General features: G+C 39.8%; 1 protein-coding gene across 13 annotated transcripts in view; it reads left to right on the plus strand.

The window, feature by feature from the left end:
• LAMA2 (laminin subunit alpha 2) overlaps positions 1 to 17,167 on the plus strand; it is a 4,753,606-nt gene that overhangs the window by 3,557,087 nt on the left and 1,179,352 nt on the right. For all 13 annotated transcript variants that reach the window (XM_044064325.1, XM_044064371.1, XM_044064344.1 and 10 more), the window contains one exon: positions 7,943 to 8,153. In XM_044064325.1, coding sequence (XP_043920260.1) covers positions 7,943 to 8,153 — 211 coding nt within the window. The remainder of the gene's footprint in view (positions 1 to 7,942; positions 8,154 to 17,167) is intronic.

Consider the following 17,167-nt stretch of genomic DNA (forward strand, 5'->3'; position numbering starts at 1 on the left):
CTACTCAAGTCAGAAGTGACAAACTTCATGACACCCATGCAGACGGAAACTGAAAGTTCAACTGCTGAATCCTACACTAAGGCACTGTACGAGCACATCCACTCATGCATGAATCGTGCCATCCCAAATAGAACCAAAATGCTCTCATCCAAAAAAAGTAAGCCAATCTGGTGGTCCCCTGCCATAAACAAACTTTACAACAAAAGGAAGAAACTTTTGCAGAAAAGAGGAAAATCCCAGGATGCAAAAAAACTCCCTTACTAGCCTCAGTAAGAAACTGAGATGCCTCATAAAATCCTCCAAAGCTAGTTACGAAAATAAAATTGCCAAAGATTCCAAAGACAACCACAAAGCATTCTATAACTATGTCAAGAATCTAAATGACAATGCTCAGATCTGCTCTGAGCTAAAACAGAATGGCATTAAATATACTGATCCGAAGGATATTGCCAATATCCTGGCAGATCGATTCAGTGCCAACTTCACCCCCCTCTCACCCCCTAAATGGCCCATCTCAATACCGGAAGATTGCCAAATTCCAGTAATAACGGCCACACAGGTACAAAACACACTCTCTAAAGCCAAGAATACAGCATCCATGGGACCAGATGACATCCCGGGCTGTGTACTACATGAACTACAATATGAACTGGCACTTCACCTAAGTGTCATGTTTAATCGTAGCCTCACCTCAGGTTTCATGCCCACTGAGTGGCACAGAGCTACAGTTATCCCAATCCACAAGGGGGGATCCACCTTGGATCCTGGAAACTACCGTCCCATCAGTCTGACAAGCCTTATCTGCAAGGCCATGGAGCATATTATCATGGAACTTATAAACAAAGACATTGGCAACCTTCAAACACTGGACCCCACCCAGTTTGGGTTTGTGAAGGGCCAATCTTGTCTCCTGAACCTGGTTGACTTCTTTGAATCAGTCTCCAGAGCCATGGACAAGGGTAAGGTGGTCCACACAGCCTTTCTAGACCTTGCCAAGGCCTTTGTCACCATCCCCCACTCTGGAATCATAGATAAACTTACTAAGTTGGGCATTAATCCCTATGTCACCCAATGGGTTGCTAAATGGCTTACTGATAGAACCCACACTGTAAAAGTAGCCGACTCCAAATCCAGCTCCAGACAAGTGACAAGTGGAGTACCTCAGGGTTCAGTCCTGGGGCCGCTCTTGTTTGGCATCTACTTCTCTAAAGTACAGGTCAACACTAATGGACTCTGGCTAACAAAGTTTGCAGATGACTGCAAACTGGGAGCCATTATTGAATCCCCAAATGATGTGGATACTCTACAAAAGGGCCTTACAGAAACAGATGCTTGGTGCCAGAGCCATGGGCTCAAGCTCAATGCCAAGAAATGTATTGTTATCCCTTTGGGAAAAACATGTATCCATGAATTACCATATAGGTGGCAGTACACTAAACACAGAAAGTGTGATAAGAGACTTAGGGACACAGGTGGACAGTGGTCTCACCTTCGATAACCACATCACCACAACAGTCAGGAAATCCTTCTATGTGGCAGACCTCATCACGAAGGGGTTTTCATCCAGAAAAAAGGAGGTCATTGTCCCACTGTACTCATCCCTCATTAGACCCATTATAGAATACAACGCCCCATTTGGTATGTACCTCTCAAGACATCTTCAACAACTGGAAAGGCCTCAGAAATACTTCACTAAAAGAATCACAGGCCTAAAGCAGATGCCCTACGCTGACCGCCTTAAAAAACTCCAGCTATACTCTGTCGTATATCGTCAACTCAGAGGCGATCTCTGCTTAACATACAAGGCCATGTCAAACCCAGAGCTGTTGGACATGCTACACTTAAAGAAATCCCAATCCTTCAGAGCTACACGCTCCAGGGATCTAAACCTTGTCATCACAATAAACAAAACATGCTGGAGGGATAGGTTCCTGACCCAGAGACTCCCCAGACTCTGGAATAGATTGCCCATACATGTCAAGCAGAGTGCCTCTTTGGACTTCTTCAAGAGGAACCTTGACGATTGGATGGGAGAAAGGGAATTCACCCCAGGGATCACGTCAGTCATCCTGCTAGACAGGGGTCCAGGAAAGTAAATAATGTGGGAAGAAATAGCCAGGGAATTGTTATGGCTAGGCTTGTATAGGCCCTAGGGCTGATAGCCTAGTACCAACCTATGAACCTATGAACCTATGAACCTATGAACTGGTACCCATGACTCCACCATCTTCAAAGAAAAGGACAAAAATAAATCTTCTAACCTGTAAATAGACGGTACCACCTATACCCACCTATTCCAAATTATAACAGCAGCGGTCCAGAAAACACCCATCTGCAAGAAAGAAAAAAGGGGTACATATAAATCATATTAGAAAACATGCACATTCTAAAACATTATTCAAAACCACCTATCCTGCCAACCTGGGAAGGAGTGTACCACCGTCACACACAATTATGACAAAGCAACCATAACAAAAACTTTGCTTCCAATGAACCGAATTTTAACTATCAATCGAGTACACAAGATGAGGAAGGCTTTATCTTACTAGGTTAACTGGGAACTTCCTGGCAGACTGAACCAATAAAGATACTTACAAGTTCCAAAAGCAACTGGAGCAAGCCCTTCCACAACACGAACCTCCAACGGATCCGCAGCGTGCAAATTACAAGCCTGCCACCACTCCTAACTGCAGCATCCAAGGATCAGCCACCAACCTAACTGACAGACAATTCCATGACATGGCCCAGCACAGAATACTAAATTCCAGACATGCTGTGCACTTCTGAGCACCTATGAAATCAGTCCGATTGAGAAGCAGGCCACCCCTCGTGCGATGGTTATTGCCACACCATGCCGATTGCCATCTGCTAAAGAAACAACTCACACACCCCCCACAAGCCCCTTGCATCTCCTCAAACACTGAAAACTAGCAAAGCAATAGCCCAAAATGGGGAAAAGTCCCCTCACCATTGGCCAGTCTCTTCACCATCACATCAAGAGGCAGTCATCAACACCCAACACCATCCCTTATTTTGTATGAGTTGGAAATGAGGTTGTCCCAGTGAGAAACAGAGCCCCCCCGAGTGATCTTCTGACCAAAGTCTGCCAGGGTCCACAATGTCATCCAACTTAAGGTAACATCATACAACCAGTAGTCACACAGCTTAGGCATATGCAAGGCTGAGGAAAAGGAAACTGAAATGTCTGTCATTTTCTAACTACAGTCTTTTAACAATTCATCACTAATTTGCCGGAAACCACAATTTTATGAAAACGAACCAAATAGTAAAAAAAAAATCTACACAATTGCAAGGTATGCCTCAAACTATTAACTATGCTTATGCAACCAGCAGCTGTTACTATGCTCTCTCGCAACCTGTGAACAGACAGCCCTATTAAATACACAGACTTCCAAATCGCATCAATGAAACCACACACTCCTGAAATACAAAGCTCACGGTCACAAACTGCCACACCAATGCGCTTCAAGCATCACATTCGAGTTCAAAGATGAAGCCTATAATGTTGAGTAATATAACCCAATCGACATGAAGTGATCACCTACCTCTCAACCTGTAAAGCATGAAATCTGGACAAAGCCTTAAATAAATATGGGTAAAGGCCCAAATCTAACAACAATTCCACACACTACTCACACAAACATATGGAGCTGATAAAACAAGTCTCGCATCAGTCTGAATTTCCTGAAGGATATGAAGCCCTAAACTCAAATGCCTGCCATTACTCTTACTTTAATCTTTAATGAGTTGCCCCCATTGGTAAAAACTTTTTTTTTTTTTTTAAACGGCCAAAAACACGAGACAACTCCTGGGCACTCAGCGAAATTCTGTAAAGGTGAAAGGTATGAGTGATCAACCCCTTCCGGCTTGACAACCACTAACTGGGTCCTCAACGATCACCTGGTCATAACGCACTACACTTATATAATCTCCGCCACCTCAAAAGTTACCATTATAAATGTACTCATTAAATTCCGACCCCTTGACTACCCAAGTGTAGTTGCCACAATCGCACATGTCCTTCACTAACGCAAACACCACCCCTATCACAACCTCTTTTACCTTTTAAATAAATCTTTGGCTAAAATGTAATTTTTTTTTTTTTTTTAACTGTTTGCAACAAACACGCATCCTTTGCCACTCATACCCAAAAATGAGCCCACTTAAAGTCCGCCCGTAGCCAACCACCATGCTGCTCAACCAAAACCCGCAAAATGCCAACCAGGAAGACACAACTGAAAAGCCAGCGAATACCACATGAAATCCCCCCCAACCACCCAACAGCGAAAATACCCTTTGAACTCTGCAAACCAGCCAATGCCAAAGCCCCTTACAACCAACTATGGAGCATCCCATCATCAAGCAGCCCCCAAACCATCTAAATGTGCCCAGAAACCATAGCCAAATCCATATCGGCCTTCACAACCTACTATGCTATTCCCGGGGGACCAGCCCCTCCAAAAGGAATTGAATAGAGAAATTACTATGTTAATTGTCAAAGTTTAAATCAAACTTTTCCCTGTGTGACTCATTATTATTTAAAGTACCATACAATCTCCGCGTGTGCATCAGGGAGTGGCAATGGCAATCACAGGCAATGGATTGCCCTGGGAAAATGCTTTTTTTCTGAGGTCGCAAAGAAATACTGCATCACTCAGGTTCGGGATGTATATGTGAAGCAAAACTGGGATCTTCTGGGTCCATTTGCACATGCTGCCCTGCCCCCTTAAGATCTAACACTGCTCCATGCATGCCTGAAAGCCACTTCCATTCACCGCACAAATCTTTGACTGAGCATGCAGCAACCAACCACAATTAAGTATGTCAGTACTGAATCTCTCCCTTTAACCACTGACTAGGACATCAGTGGAGATCAATGACACAGCCTGCCCTTCTACAATCGTTAGTGGCCATTGCTCTGCTAGCTGCAAGAAATCTGTACCAGGACACAAGAGTAACAGCTGGCCAACCAGGGGGCCATTTTAACTATTCTCTGACCATTGGGTTAGCATTTACATGAGTCCATTGCTATAAAATGTAGAACTCAAGGTCTGCCTTTATTTGTAACTGCAGTCTGAGGATTCCACTACTGTACCAGCAAGCCAGAGATTTTGCCTCCAAGCACCCAGCCTCCCATGACTTAACAGACATGTGTAACCAACTAACAACCAACAGTATACCCACAATTAGATATTATACACTCAACTATTCTGACCACCAATCTAATAAGCTGAAAGTCACTGCCAATTTACAGACTACAGTGCCTAAATAAACCACAAGGAAAACAGTAGCACCTCTTCAGCATACTTAACATAATTCCCAGCAAACCAATCAAAAACATCCAACCTGCCCACAGCCTGCATCTTCACCCCACCTGAGAACCCCCCCCCCCAAAAAAATACCTTTAACCAGCATATATATGACCTTAAACTATACCCTAGATACTCACCTCCTCAAGCCCACCACCAAACCAAGGCCTACCTGAGCAAAGAACACACCAGTTGTCAGGACATGAACCTGCAGCATAGGAAGCTCACGCCAAAATGTGATTACTTACCCAGCTACACTTTTCTAAACCTCTTAAGCCCCTCCCTGTCCTTATCTCATTTCCTACCAATCATCCCTCCCTCCATTTAACCCTTTCACCTCCCCCACCCACTTAACTCCCATTAATATATCAGCCTAACCCTTTCTGAAGATGTCCCAGGACAACTTGGTTTGTTACCAAACCTAATTTATAGGTCACATTAAAGGTGGGAAAAGGTTTGAAATTATTTATTGTGGTCTCATTTTTATATCACAAAAACCTGGCATTTTAACATGTGTGTATACACTTTTTATATCTACTGTATTTCAGAGTTTGGTCCCAGTCTAAAAAGCATCCTTTCAGTGTGAATGACTATTTCAAGAACTGACAAAAAAGACTGGATCATCGTTTTAGAGATTTACTTAATAATGCTTCTTGTATTTGTGCCATTTATAGGACTACTGAAGGTCAAAATATTGACTAAGAAATATTTTCTTTATTAAATGGACATGGGCAGTTCTTAAGTTAAATTAAAAATAATAAAAAAAATGGGGTAAAATTAATGTCAGCTTTAACTCTTTATTTAAGTGGTTATTGATTATTCAGTATTTTTTTCCTGTTACCCTGTTCATTCACTTCAGCATAAGAAGGAAGCCAGAGCTTATCCTGGTGCTTGTTGGACACAGTGCAGAGTAATAAGTCCTCTACAGGTTACCAAGCCATCACCAGGACAGAAACACACCTTCACACCAGTCATGCATACAGACAATTTGAAAGATTGCTGTTTCACTTACAGCATGTCTTCTGAATATGGAAAGATACCACACCTCACAGCAAAACCTCATATGGTCACAGGGAGGATTCCAGACTTTTCAAAGAATGCACCAGTGCTGAGAAATGGACTGCAATACAAGAACCTAGGCAGAGAAGAAACTGTAAAACAGGAAGGGACATAACTCTAAATAAGTGACAGCAGATGTTATTCAATTTCTTTGGGAAGCACTATATCTTTATATCAGAATGTTTAACTATTGTCAAATTTTTCTAATCAGAAAAAATGTTCAAATGTAAAAATCGCAATAATTTCATTAGGGAGAAGAATTTGTGTACTTGTCTGGCAAATACTGTATTTCACCATTAATTAATGTAAATGACTAGCCTCCTTTGTGTATTGTTAAGCAAGCTGAGGCAAATGTACTTTAATGAACTGATTTTAAATATAATCACTGTAGGACTTTGGAAGCCATATATATTCAAAGCACCCTCCCTTGCTGATAAAATAGTTAAACTTCTCCAGAGGATTGCAATAGAAGCAATACAAAAAGTAATATATATCATATAATGAATACGCAGCATTAGAAAAAATGGTATTATACATCAAATAAATGCAAAAGTATTACAAAAACTAGTTATATATCACATTAATTGACTTTTGGACAAGTTGTATGACTGCATTTAGTTTGCATAAAGAAGATGAGCAAACTGAAGAAACAACAGGGCAGTGATTCCATGGAATTAGTGAATGAGCTTAATGTCTATAAGCATAGTAATGCAACCAAAGTAGCTAAACTGAAATTCTCTGAATGCAAATACTAAAAAGTGGATTTAGTCTGTGATAAAGCCTGAAAGATGAGAATGTCTGCTTTGCATTATTACATTTGCCAACAGCCTGTTGACTTACCTAATTAGCATTGCAGACAAATAATTGTGTAGAGCAATGGCACTTCAATGCAACATACATTTTGTAGAAATAGTTTGTCTAATAACTGAATTTATAGTGGTTTTAAAAGCAGTAGTTATTAGTAGGGGCTGTGGAGCCTAGAATATATTGTTAGGTGGGATTGTGGAACTTCAGTATTTGTCCCTAGATGCCTTTAAAAGTGTCTAGATGAGTTAGATAGAAGAATGGATAGAATATGGCAGGAAATTGGTAGCTGTACAGTGAATTACTACAACATCCAGGTAAACTTATCTAGCTAGAGCTCTTCTGTTGACATTATTGAAAAATTACATTTATTTATGTCTGTATTCATAATACATATGTGAATCATTCCCCCTCCCAGTTTATTAAGTGGTTCTGCTAAAACTTATTGAGTCAGTACAAGATGAAGGTACAGTTGGATGTTCTGGTTAATATGTACAATGCTTTTGAAATAAATGTTATTGAGACAATGTGGATAAGTTGTATACAGTCCAAAGTCAATGAAGTAGTAAAACATAAATTATGGGGTCTCATAAGAAAGACTACCATTTGTTAAAGCTACCTGAAACACTTGTCTACCAATTTTAACTGCTGCAGTAAAGTGATATTTTTCAAATGAAACATAGATAAATTTTGTGAAAAAATGGTGATTGTCATGTCAAGTGGCTTAACATGTTGGTTTCATATTTCAGAGCTGCTGAAGTCCTCTTACAAAGAGTAAAGAAATTATTTAGTGATCCACATGGGAAAAATGAGGGTCTGAAAAATAAGGTGCAAGACATACTGTCTGACTATAAAACTAAACTGGATGACATTGAAGATATGTTAAAAGAAGCTCGAGACAAATCAAGAGAAGCAAATGCATTACTCATGACCAAACAGCCTGATATAGCTGCCCTGGAGGTGAGTACGACGATTTTGTACAAGCAGAAAATCTTACCTGTGTGAACTTTCATAGACAAACCTGTACTGTACAGTACATTTAAATAATAGTTCTACCTCCTAATGCAGTATAGTAGAAATTACAGTTTTACTCCCACTATGAATTTTTCACCCTTATCCTAATCACATGATCTGTGACAGTTGCAAGAAGACATTCTTTTACTCAGTCTGTTTTGCTCTTTCTGAAACATTTTTGACAGTTTTGCATATGAGTGAGAACTGACCATTTCCATGTTTCCATGTTAACTGTGAATAATGGCAAAAATGTAAGTGCTACTGGAACATATATCTGTGATGGTAGAACAGTAGAAGTGGAATCATTCAGTGCCTGTATGCTTTAAGGAAACAAATTCAAGAAGTCACACATGCGTATAGACAGTGAAAGTGACTGAAAAAATGAAAATTTAACACAGGAGCTGATAGCATACTCAAAATAAATGTGACATTATTTGATTGAGATATACTTAAAATTGCTGCATAGGAACAAATAATAGTACAATGAATAGTAGAATGAATGTTATGCTATAACTTTAATGGAAATAAAGAGCAAGTACTTCTGTTGTACTGCAACATCTGCAGTACTGGAATAAGCAAGCCGTCACTACTAAAAATAAGTTCTAACCAAATTACTGCGGAAATGTAAGCCATACAACTTGTCCTTACTATGCAATAAATGTGTATCTGCCTTTTATGGTGGAAAGATCATGCACGCAGATCACAAAGCAGCTGCAAAGGCTTTCTGTACAGTATAAGGTGCTAGTGAGGTGTGAGATGTCATGGGTAGCATTCAGGGTGAAGGTGAACACATGAGCTGTAAAAATACCTCAGAAATGTAACATCAGAAATATGGCATGATACATCTTATAAGCTTAATTATCAGTGGAATAGGTCTTCAAAAGGTCTTCTATAAAATGAAAAAGTAAAACATCTTTCTGAATTTTTTGAACAATTTCATACAAACCCAGAAAGTAGTTGAATATATTTAATTTTGCCCTTATATTGTATAGACTAAAGGTTGACATGCCAAATTTCATGTTTGTGATCATCAGGTGCCTTCTGCTGATATCAAATACCAAGGATGGTAAGATTCATCATGACATCATCTGAAAGGCATATGTTAGTGGGCTCTAAAAGAGTGACTGTAATTTGCGTTCATCTCTCACACCCTGATCTGGAATATTCCATAAGTTTACTTCATAATGCCATTATGAGCTAGTTGTCTCTCCCACCCCCACCCACTTAATTTATTTCTCTTAGAGGTAGATGCAGCCAACATGATGATTATTTGTATGCCAGATTCTTATATCATACTTCTCTTATCTTTGAGTCATGCAGAGTATTAATCAAATTAAACTACAGCTTAAAAGTCATTTGAGACAAATGTGATGTCAAACTAGATCATTACAGAGTGACATCACACAACAACATCCAGTATCTAGCACTTTGAAAGCAAAGAAAGCATATGCAGTGGGTATTCTTTAATGGATAGTGAGCAGAAAGATATTAACAGATTTGTATGCTTGCAAACTAGTGGGCATGTGTTGTGGCACTATTTTTTGTTATATATAGGTCTTTATAAAATGATAAAAATAGGCTTATATTATATTATTTTCACCCTTTATATACTGCTGCCTGGAAAAACTTGCTTACCTCCATTATTCCTGAAACGTGTAGTCATTTCAAAAGTAAACAGCTCTCATCAGTTGAATTATAACCTGTTTACCAAGTCTCCTTCTCATGTAACTAAAGTTAATGCTGTAGTGAAAGAAATACTGTAAACCACTTCTCATCTAAATAGCTGGTCCTTTGTTCTTTAGTCTATTAGTTATATATTCTGATTTCCCAGTGGCTTCACAGATTCCTTTTATCAAAATCAGGAGTCAAAACAATATATGTTTCTGTTTATTATTTTGATGGCAACAACATGCTTTCATTAAATGCTCAGACTCAAAATGTAACAACCTCAAGCAGAAATGGTTGCAATTTCATAATTTTAGACAGTGTCAAATAATATCTATAACAGCTCAAGTGAATATAAATGCATTCCCATACCCCCATTTGTAGTCATATTCAGAATACCACATCAAGCTCTTCAAATATGAATATAATTTTCAATATTGCATCTTACACTGTGAGATAAGAGTTACTTTCCTGGTCAACCTTTCTGGAAATATCTCCAAGAGCAAGATCTAAATATTTTAGATATTAAAAGCACAAAACCAAATGCTAATCAAACTCCAGTGGGTAAATGGCTTTCTAATATGGAAAATCCTTTTTTGAAATACCTGTGTAAAGATTTTCTTACACTGCCTACAAGTTCAATGATGTCTATATTAGCTAAACCTAACTATGTAGATGAACTCTTTTGAATTCTGTAGACTGGCCTGTCATATTTAATAACCGACTAGAATTAACATATCATGGAAAAGACATTCAGTAATATAGCACAATACTAGCTGAATAAACAATACTATTCAATGCTTTATTTTCCCTGAAATCAGTTTTCTTAATGTAACGTATTTTAGACAGTATTCACTGTGGCAAAAAAACCTTCTTGACTGGAAGGATCAGCTTTCCCAGACATATCAAAAGGAACTAGTTGCTTGTATGCTATGAAAATAACTACAGAGAATATAAAGGGAAAAGAACTACTGCTGTTGAAAATGTTAGTTAATATTTACCATTTTAATTAACCAAACTCATACACTTTATTTATTTAAATTCACATTTTTTTTTTACTTTACATTACAATAGCATAACTATAGTTACTGTTAGTTGTATAAGCCTTTGGGTGAGGATGTCTACCCAGCTGTCATACTCAAAAATGCATACTTTCAGAAAGCAACACAGATATATTTTTTACTTTCACAGATGTAGACTTATCAGTCATACTGATCTCAGCACTCTGATTTAAGGAGAGACACACAGGCAGAACTTGAAGGCAGAATAACTTTTTTTAATTTATGCTTTACTTGTGTGTTTTTATTTTAGGTTTTCATGCCCTTGGTCTTCTCATACTACCTTCATCTTTGAAATGATTTTCCATAATCATTCATATATTTTGAATACTTATTAGTGTTAAAACAAGAATTTAACCTAGAATACATCTTGTGTTTTTTAAGTAAACATTTATTATCAAATGTTTCAATAATATAAAAGATTGAGTATAACAATACTCACATACAGCATGAAAAACTACATCTTAACAAAGAAGTGTCATGGTAAAATGATGATACACTGATAATACAGCTTTCTAAACATCTAAAGGTTCTTATCTGGTAGTAAAAAAGGAGTCTAAACCAAGCCAAAGTGTTATATGTGTATGTAAGACTCCATAGTGAAAGGTCCCATTTAAGTTAACAATCTTCTTCTTTCGGCTTTTCCTGGTTAGGGGTCACCACAGCGAATCACCTGTCTGCTCATGATTGGCAGTGGAGTTTTACAGTGTCGAGTTGCCAGCCCGGTGCCCAACCTTCCACGGAAGGCACGCATAGATGCATTCACATCTAGGGCCAATTTAGAGTGTCCACTCCACCTACAGCATGTCTTTGGGATGTGGGAGGAAACCGGAGTACCCGGAGGAAACCCACGCGACCACAGGGAGGACATGCAGACTCCACATAGAAGGTACCCCAGCCGAGGATCGAATCGGAGAACCTCTTGCTGTGAGGTGACAACGCTAGCTGCTGCACCACCGTGGCTGCCCTCCCATTTAAGTTAACAATAAAGTTCAAAATTTGTGAAATCTTTCTGTGAATCTGGTGAATGTGTACGAAAGATTTCTAGGAAATGCATGTTTTAATAATGAAAGAATTCAAAATCTTCTGAAAGAGTGCAGATCTGTCCGTCCACTGTTAAACAATAACATTTACACTAATGGAAATATCATGAAAACAATGAGCTAGCTTTCCTGATTTGTATTTGATAAAGGAAAATTTAGTACACAGTTGAGCCAACACCAGTTAACCGAAATAATATTATACTTTTTAAAGGAAGATAATAACTAGGCCCCCCTGTGCTCCCCACTCCCCCTGTACTTAAATATACCATATACACCCCCTCCGAGATCACACTACAGTGAGGAAAAGGGAACTGTCCTGTTCCACGCTATATGCAGATCTCCGTTTAGAATTTTGAAGTTCTAAAACTTTGATCATATGGTCTCGACCATATGAATTTCGAGGTTTTAGGATTTCGAGAATCCAAAGGGAACCCCATTCTAGGTATAACAGACACCTAGCTCAAAGACACATATTGCCCAGCCCAGTTCATTAAAAAAAAAAAACCTTCAAATCAATATTTAGTAATAGACCTGGTAACATAAAAGGAGGTGGGGTTGCATTCCTACTTGACAAAAATCTGCATATCCGAATCAAAATGTTCAAGTGACCCAAAAATAGACCAGTAGTGCAACTGGATCCTAAGTGAAATGTTATTATTAGTTGATAGTAGACTGCACGTATGTATAGCATATATCCCCCTTCCTCTTCTGAAAGCTACCATCCATCAACTTCTGATCATCTTTCCCTAAGAAATCCCTGAAAACACTATAGTCTAGATGACTTCACTATAAATACAACAAACTCTCCCTATAAGCCCCTTAATAAATTATATAGTAATCACAACCCAGAAAAATTATTTTTGAAGCCAACACAACCTAATCCAAAGAAAGAAACAACTCTACCTTAGACAAGACAGAAATACAGAAACACTTCCATACTACCTTACAATCTCAGTAATCCTTACCTATGCAAGCCATCCTAGTCTGTCAAAGCTACTAAAATCTACCCTGTATAATTACATGCAGATCAATGCCAGAATATAAATCCCTACTCCATAATGGCCTCTTAAACTCCATCAACTGGTCCCAACAGTATAACCTGAATGACTCTGATCTAGCACTAAACATTTTCTTCAGTATATTTTTTGCTATCCAAGATACTACCTTTCCCATAATTAACAGATGCCTCAGAAGCAACAAAGCAGGTGGATGATATGTGACCTCAAGAAGCTTCTCAAAGCCAGGGATACTGCCTGGAAGCATTGGAAACAGCATCAAACCAACACCCAACTGCAGAAGTTCTCAAAGTTAAGAAAATAAGCAGAAATAGCAATAAATGCAACTAAAACTGCTTACCTCAGAAATAGATAAGAAATAACAGAAAACCCCAAACTGTTTTCTTCTGAAGGAAAGCCATGAACTGCTAACATAACTGATTATAAACAACTTGCCAACACGTACCCAAGAACAGATACCAAAGCTTTGCTGCTTCTTGTAGTTATTACCTAGCTGAAACAATATAGGATAGCACAAAGCAGTTCTCCACCTTTTCAGTGCCACCAGAAATAATCAACAGTGCAGTTATCTCAACTATACACACTGGCAGCCTATACTTCCAATGTTTATTTTGAAGTAATTACTGTAAAACAAATCAGAAAAGTTCTCCTAAAGCTAGATAATAAACGTGGAGCATCTTTCTCAAAACTTCACTCCTTTTTTTCAGCTTCTGCATAGAAAGGTCACTTATGTACATATTTAACCTGCCTCTCATTGCTGATATATTCTCCAAAACATTTAAGCTTCTGGTGTCACTCTAAGGGATCCAGTATTTGTCTGCCTGGGATGACATGGTGGACAGACCGCGATGCTTTGCCAGAGATGGCCTACACCTGTCACCCATGGGATTCTGGATACTGGCTAAGGGTCTTGCCACCCCTATAGTGCCTTTTTTAGGCAAGGTTCAAATGACAAATTCACCACCATAACATGAACAGGCAAGCAAAAACTGAGGGTAATGCTACTTAATGCTAGAAGTCTAAATCTCAAAATGCACTCAATTGAGGCATTCCTTAAAATGGAGATCATTGATATCTGTGCAGTGACTGAGTCCTGGTTCAAGGCTCTAGAGAGCACCCCTGCATTACCAGGCTGTAACACATACCACACTTTCTGGCCATTTAACCTGAACCAGAGCACCAAAGGCAGAGGTGTGTCCATATTCATTAAGGATATCCACACCTCCAGGGTAGTTGCACAGCATAATGCATCCAAGGTTATCCAAGTGCAACTAACTCTGGGCAAAACTGCAATCCAAATTGTAGCTTGCTACAGATCCCCTACCATGCCCCAGGATTCCCATTCCTCTTTTCTTGATATACTGGAAAATATTAGGGTTCAACCAAACACCCTAATAGTGGGTGATTTCAACTACCACACCAATAACTGGGAAAACTACTCATGTACCAACTTCTTCGCTCAACGCTTTCTGGAATTCATAAATTCCAATGCCCTGGATTAACTTATCCACACCCCCATCACCACAACAATATCCTAGACCTAATCATTACCAACATGAGTGACCAGTGTTTCACATCTGAAGTCAATTCCTCGTTGGTCAGATCCCACCATAAGCTAATTACCCTAGATATCCATATCCTGCCCCCAGCCACCATTAAGGAAACCATGTTAAAATTTTTCTCCAAAGCCAACTTCATGCTTCTCAAGACAGAAATGGTGAACTTCATGACATCCATGCGAATGGACAATACAGTTATGACTGCTGAATCCTACACAAATGCACTCTATAAGCACTGACACGAGTGCATGGATCATGCTATCCCACACAGAACCAAGATGTTATCCTCCAAAAAAAAGAAGCCAATCTGGTGGTCCCCTGCCATAAACAAATTCTACAATAGAAGGAAGATACTGTTGCAAAAGAGAGTAAAATCCCATGAGTGGAGGAGCTACCTGGTCAGCCTCAGTAAGAAGCTGAGATCCTTATAAGAACCTCCAAACCTAGCTATGAAAACAAAATTGCCACTGATACTAAAGGCAACCACAAAGCATCCTATTGCTATGTCAAGAATCTCAATGGCAACACCCAGATCTGCTCTGAGTTACAGCACAACGGCATGAAAATTACAGAACCAACAGATATTGCCAACATCCTGGCAGATAGGTTCAGTGCTAACTTTATCCCCCCTCACCCCATAAAGGGCCCATATCTATACAGGAAGAATGCAGAGTCTCTGTAATCACATCTATGCAGGTAAAAGCTGCACTCTCTAAAACCAAAAACACAGCATCCATGGGACCAGACAACATCCCAGGCTGCGTTTTATATGAACTTCAGAACAAACTGGCTCCCCACCTAAGCACCATGTTCAATCATAGTCTCATGTCAGGCTTTGTGCCCACCGAGTGGCACACAGCAACAGTTATCCCACTCCACAAAGGGGGAGCCACCACTGATCCTGGGAACTATCGCCCTATTAGCCTGATGAGCCTGATCTGCAAGGCCATGGTACGTATCATCATGGAACTCATAAACAAAGACATTCGTAACCTCCAAACTCTGGACCCCACCCACTTCGGGTTTGTGAAAGGCAGATCATGCCTTCTGAACCTGATCAACTTCTTTGAGGCAGTCACCAAAGCCATAGACTAGGGAAAGGTGGCTCACACAGCCAAGGCTTTCAACACCACTCTCCATTCGGAATTATAGCTAAACTCACTAAACTAGGTATAAATCCCTATATCACAAGATGGGTTGGCAGCTGGCTCACTAACAGAACCCACACTGTAAAAGTTGCAGACTCCAAATCGTACTTCAAACCAGTGACAAGTGGAGTACCACAGGGTTCAGTCCTGGGACCTCTCCTGTTTGGTATCTACTTCTCTGAAGTACAGGCTAACACAGAAGGCCTCTGGCTAATGAAGTTCACAGGTGACTGCAAATTAGGAATCATAGTCGAGTCCCCAAATGATGAGGAAAGCCTACAGAAGGGCCTCACTGAGATAGATGCCTGGTATCAGAGGCATGGCCTCAAGCTCAATGCCAAAAGGTGCATTGTCATCCTCTTTGTTAAAAACTCTGTGCCTATGAACTACCACATAAATGGCAGTCTACTTAATGCTGAATGTGTGATAAGAGACCTTGGGAACCAGGTGGACAGTAGTCTCTCCTTTGATAATCACATTGCCACAGTAGTCAGGAAATCCTTCTATGTGGCACACCTCATCACAAAAGGGTTCTCATCCAGGAAAAAAGAGCTAATTGTCCCCCTCTACTCAGCACTCATTAAACCCATTATAGAGTATGACGTTCCTTTTGGAATGTATCTTACAAGACATCTGCAGCAGCTCGAAAGGCTGCAGAAGTACCTCACAAAGAGGATTACTGGCCTCAAACCGATGCCCTGCACTGACCATCTCAAAAAACTCCAGCTTTACTCTGTAACGTATCACCTACTCTGAGGAGATCTCTGCTTAACATATAAAGCTATGTTAAACCCAGAGCTGTTGGACATGCTACACCTAAAGAAATCCCAATCCCTCTGAGCTACACACACTAGGGACCTAAACCTTGTCACCACAATAAACAGGACATGCTGGATGGATAGATTCCTGTCCCAGAGACTTCCTGTGCTCTGGAACAAGCTACCCATCTATGTCAAGCAAAGTTCCTCATAGCACTCTTCAAGAAAAAATCTTGATGAGTGGATGGGAAATAGGAAATGCACCCCATGGATCACTTCTGTGGCTCTGCTCGACAGGGGCACAGGAAATTAACTTTCGTGGGTGGCGTAAGCAAGGGTACCTTGTTGGCTAGACTTACTTAGGCCCTTGGGCTGATATCCTAGTGCCTACCTATGAACCTATGAATAATACCTCTTCCTAAGAAACCTTACCCACAATAATGTAAGGATTTCAGACCCATTGCTAGCCTGTATCCCCTTATCAAAATATTTGAAAAAGATATGTACATGCAGCTCATTGAACATATGAGCTACGTGATGGCCAGTGTGGCTTTCACAATTCCTTTAGCACCATGAACACCTTACCTACAGCCACAAACACCATTTTCAACAGTATGAACAGGTCCTTATTAACAGGTGCACTCTTTATTTACATGGCCAGAGCCTTTGAGATTGTCAGTCACAGCTTACTGTTTCATAAGCTGTATAGACTC

This window comes from Protopterus annectens, chromosome 1.part0 (assembly GCF_019279795.1).
Source record: "Protopterus annectens isolate FY-2018-M chromosome 1.part0, PAN1.0, whole genome shotgun sequence".
In the NCBI taxonomy this organism is placed as follows: Eukaryota; Metazoa; Chordata; order Ceratodontiformes; family Protopteridae; genus Protopterus; species Protopterus annectens.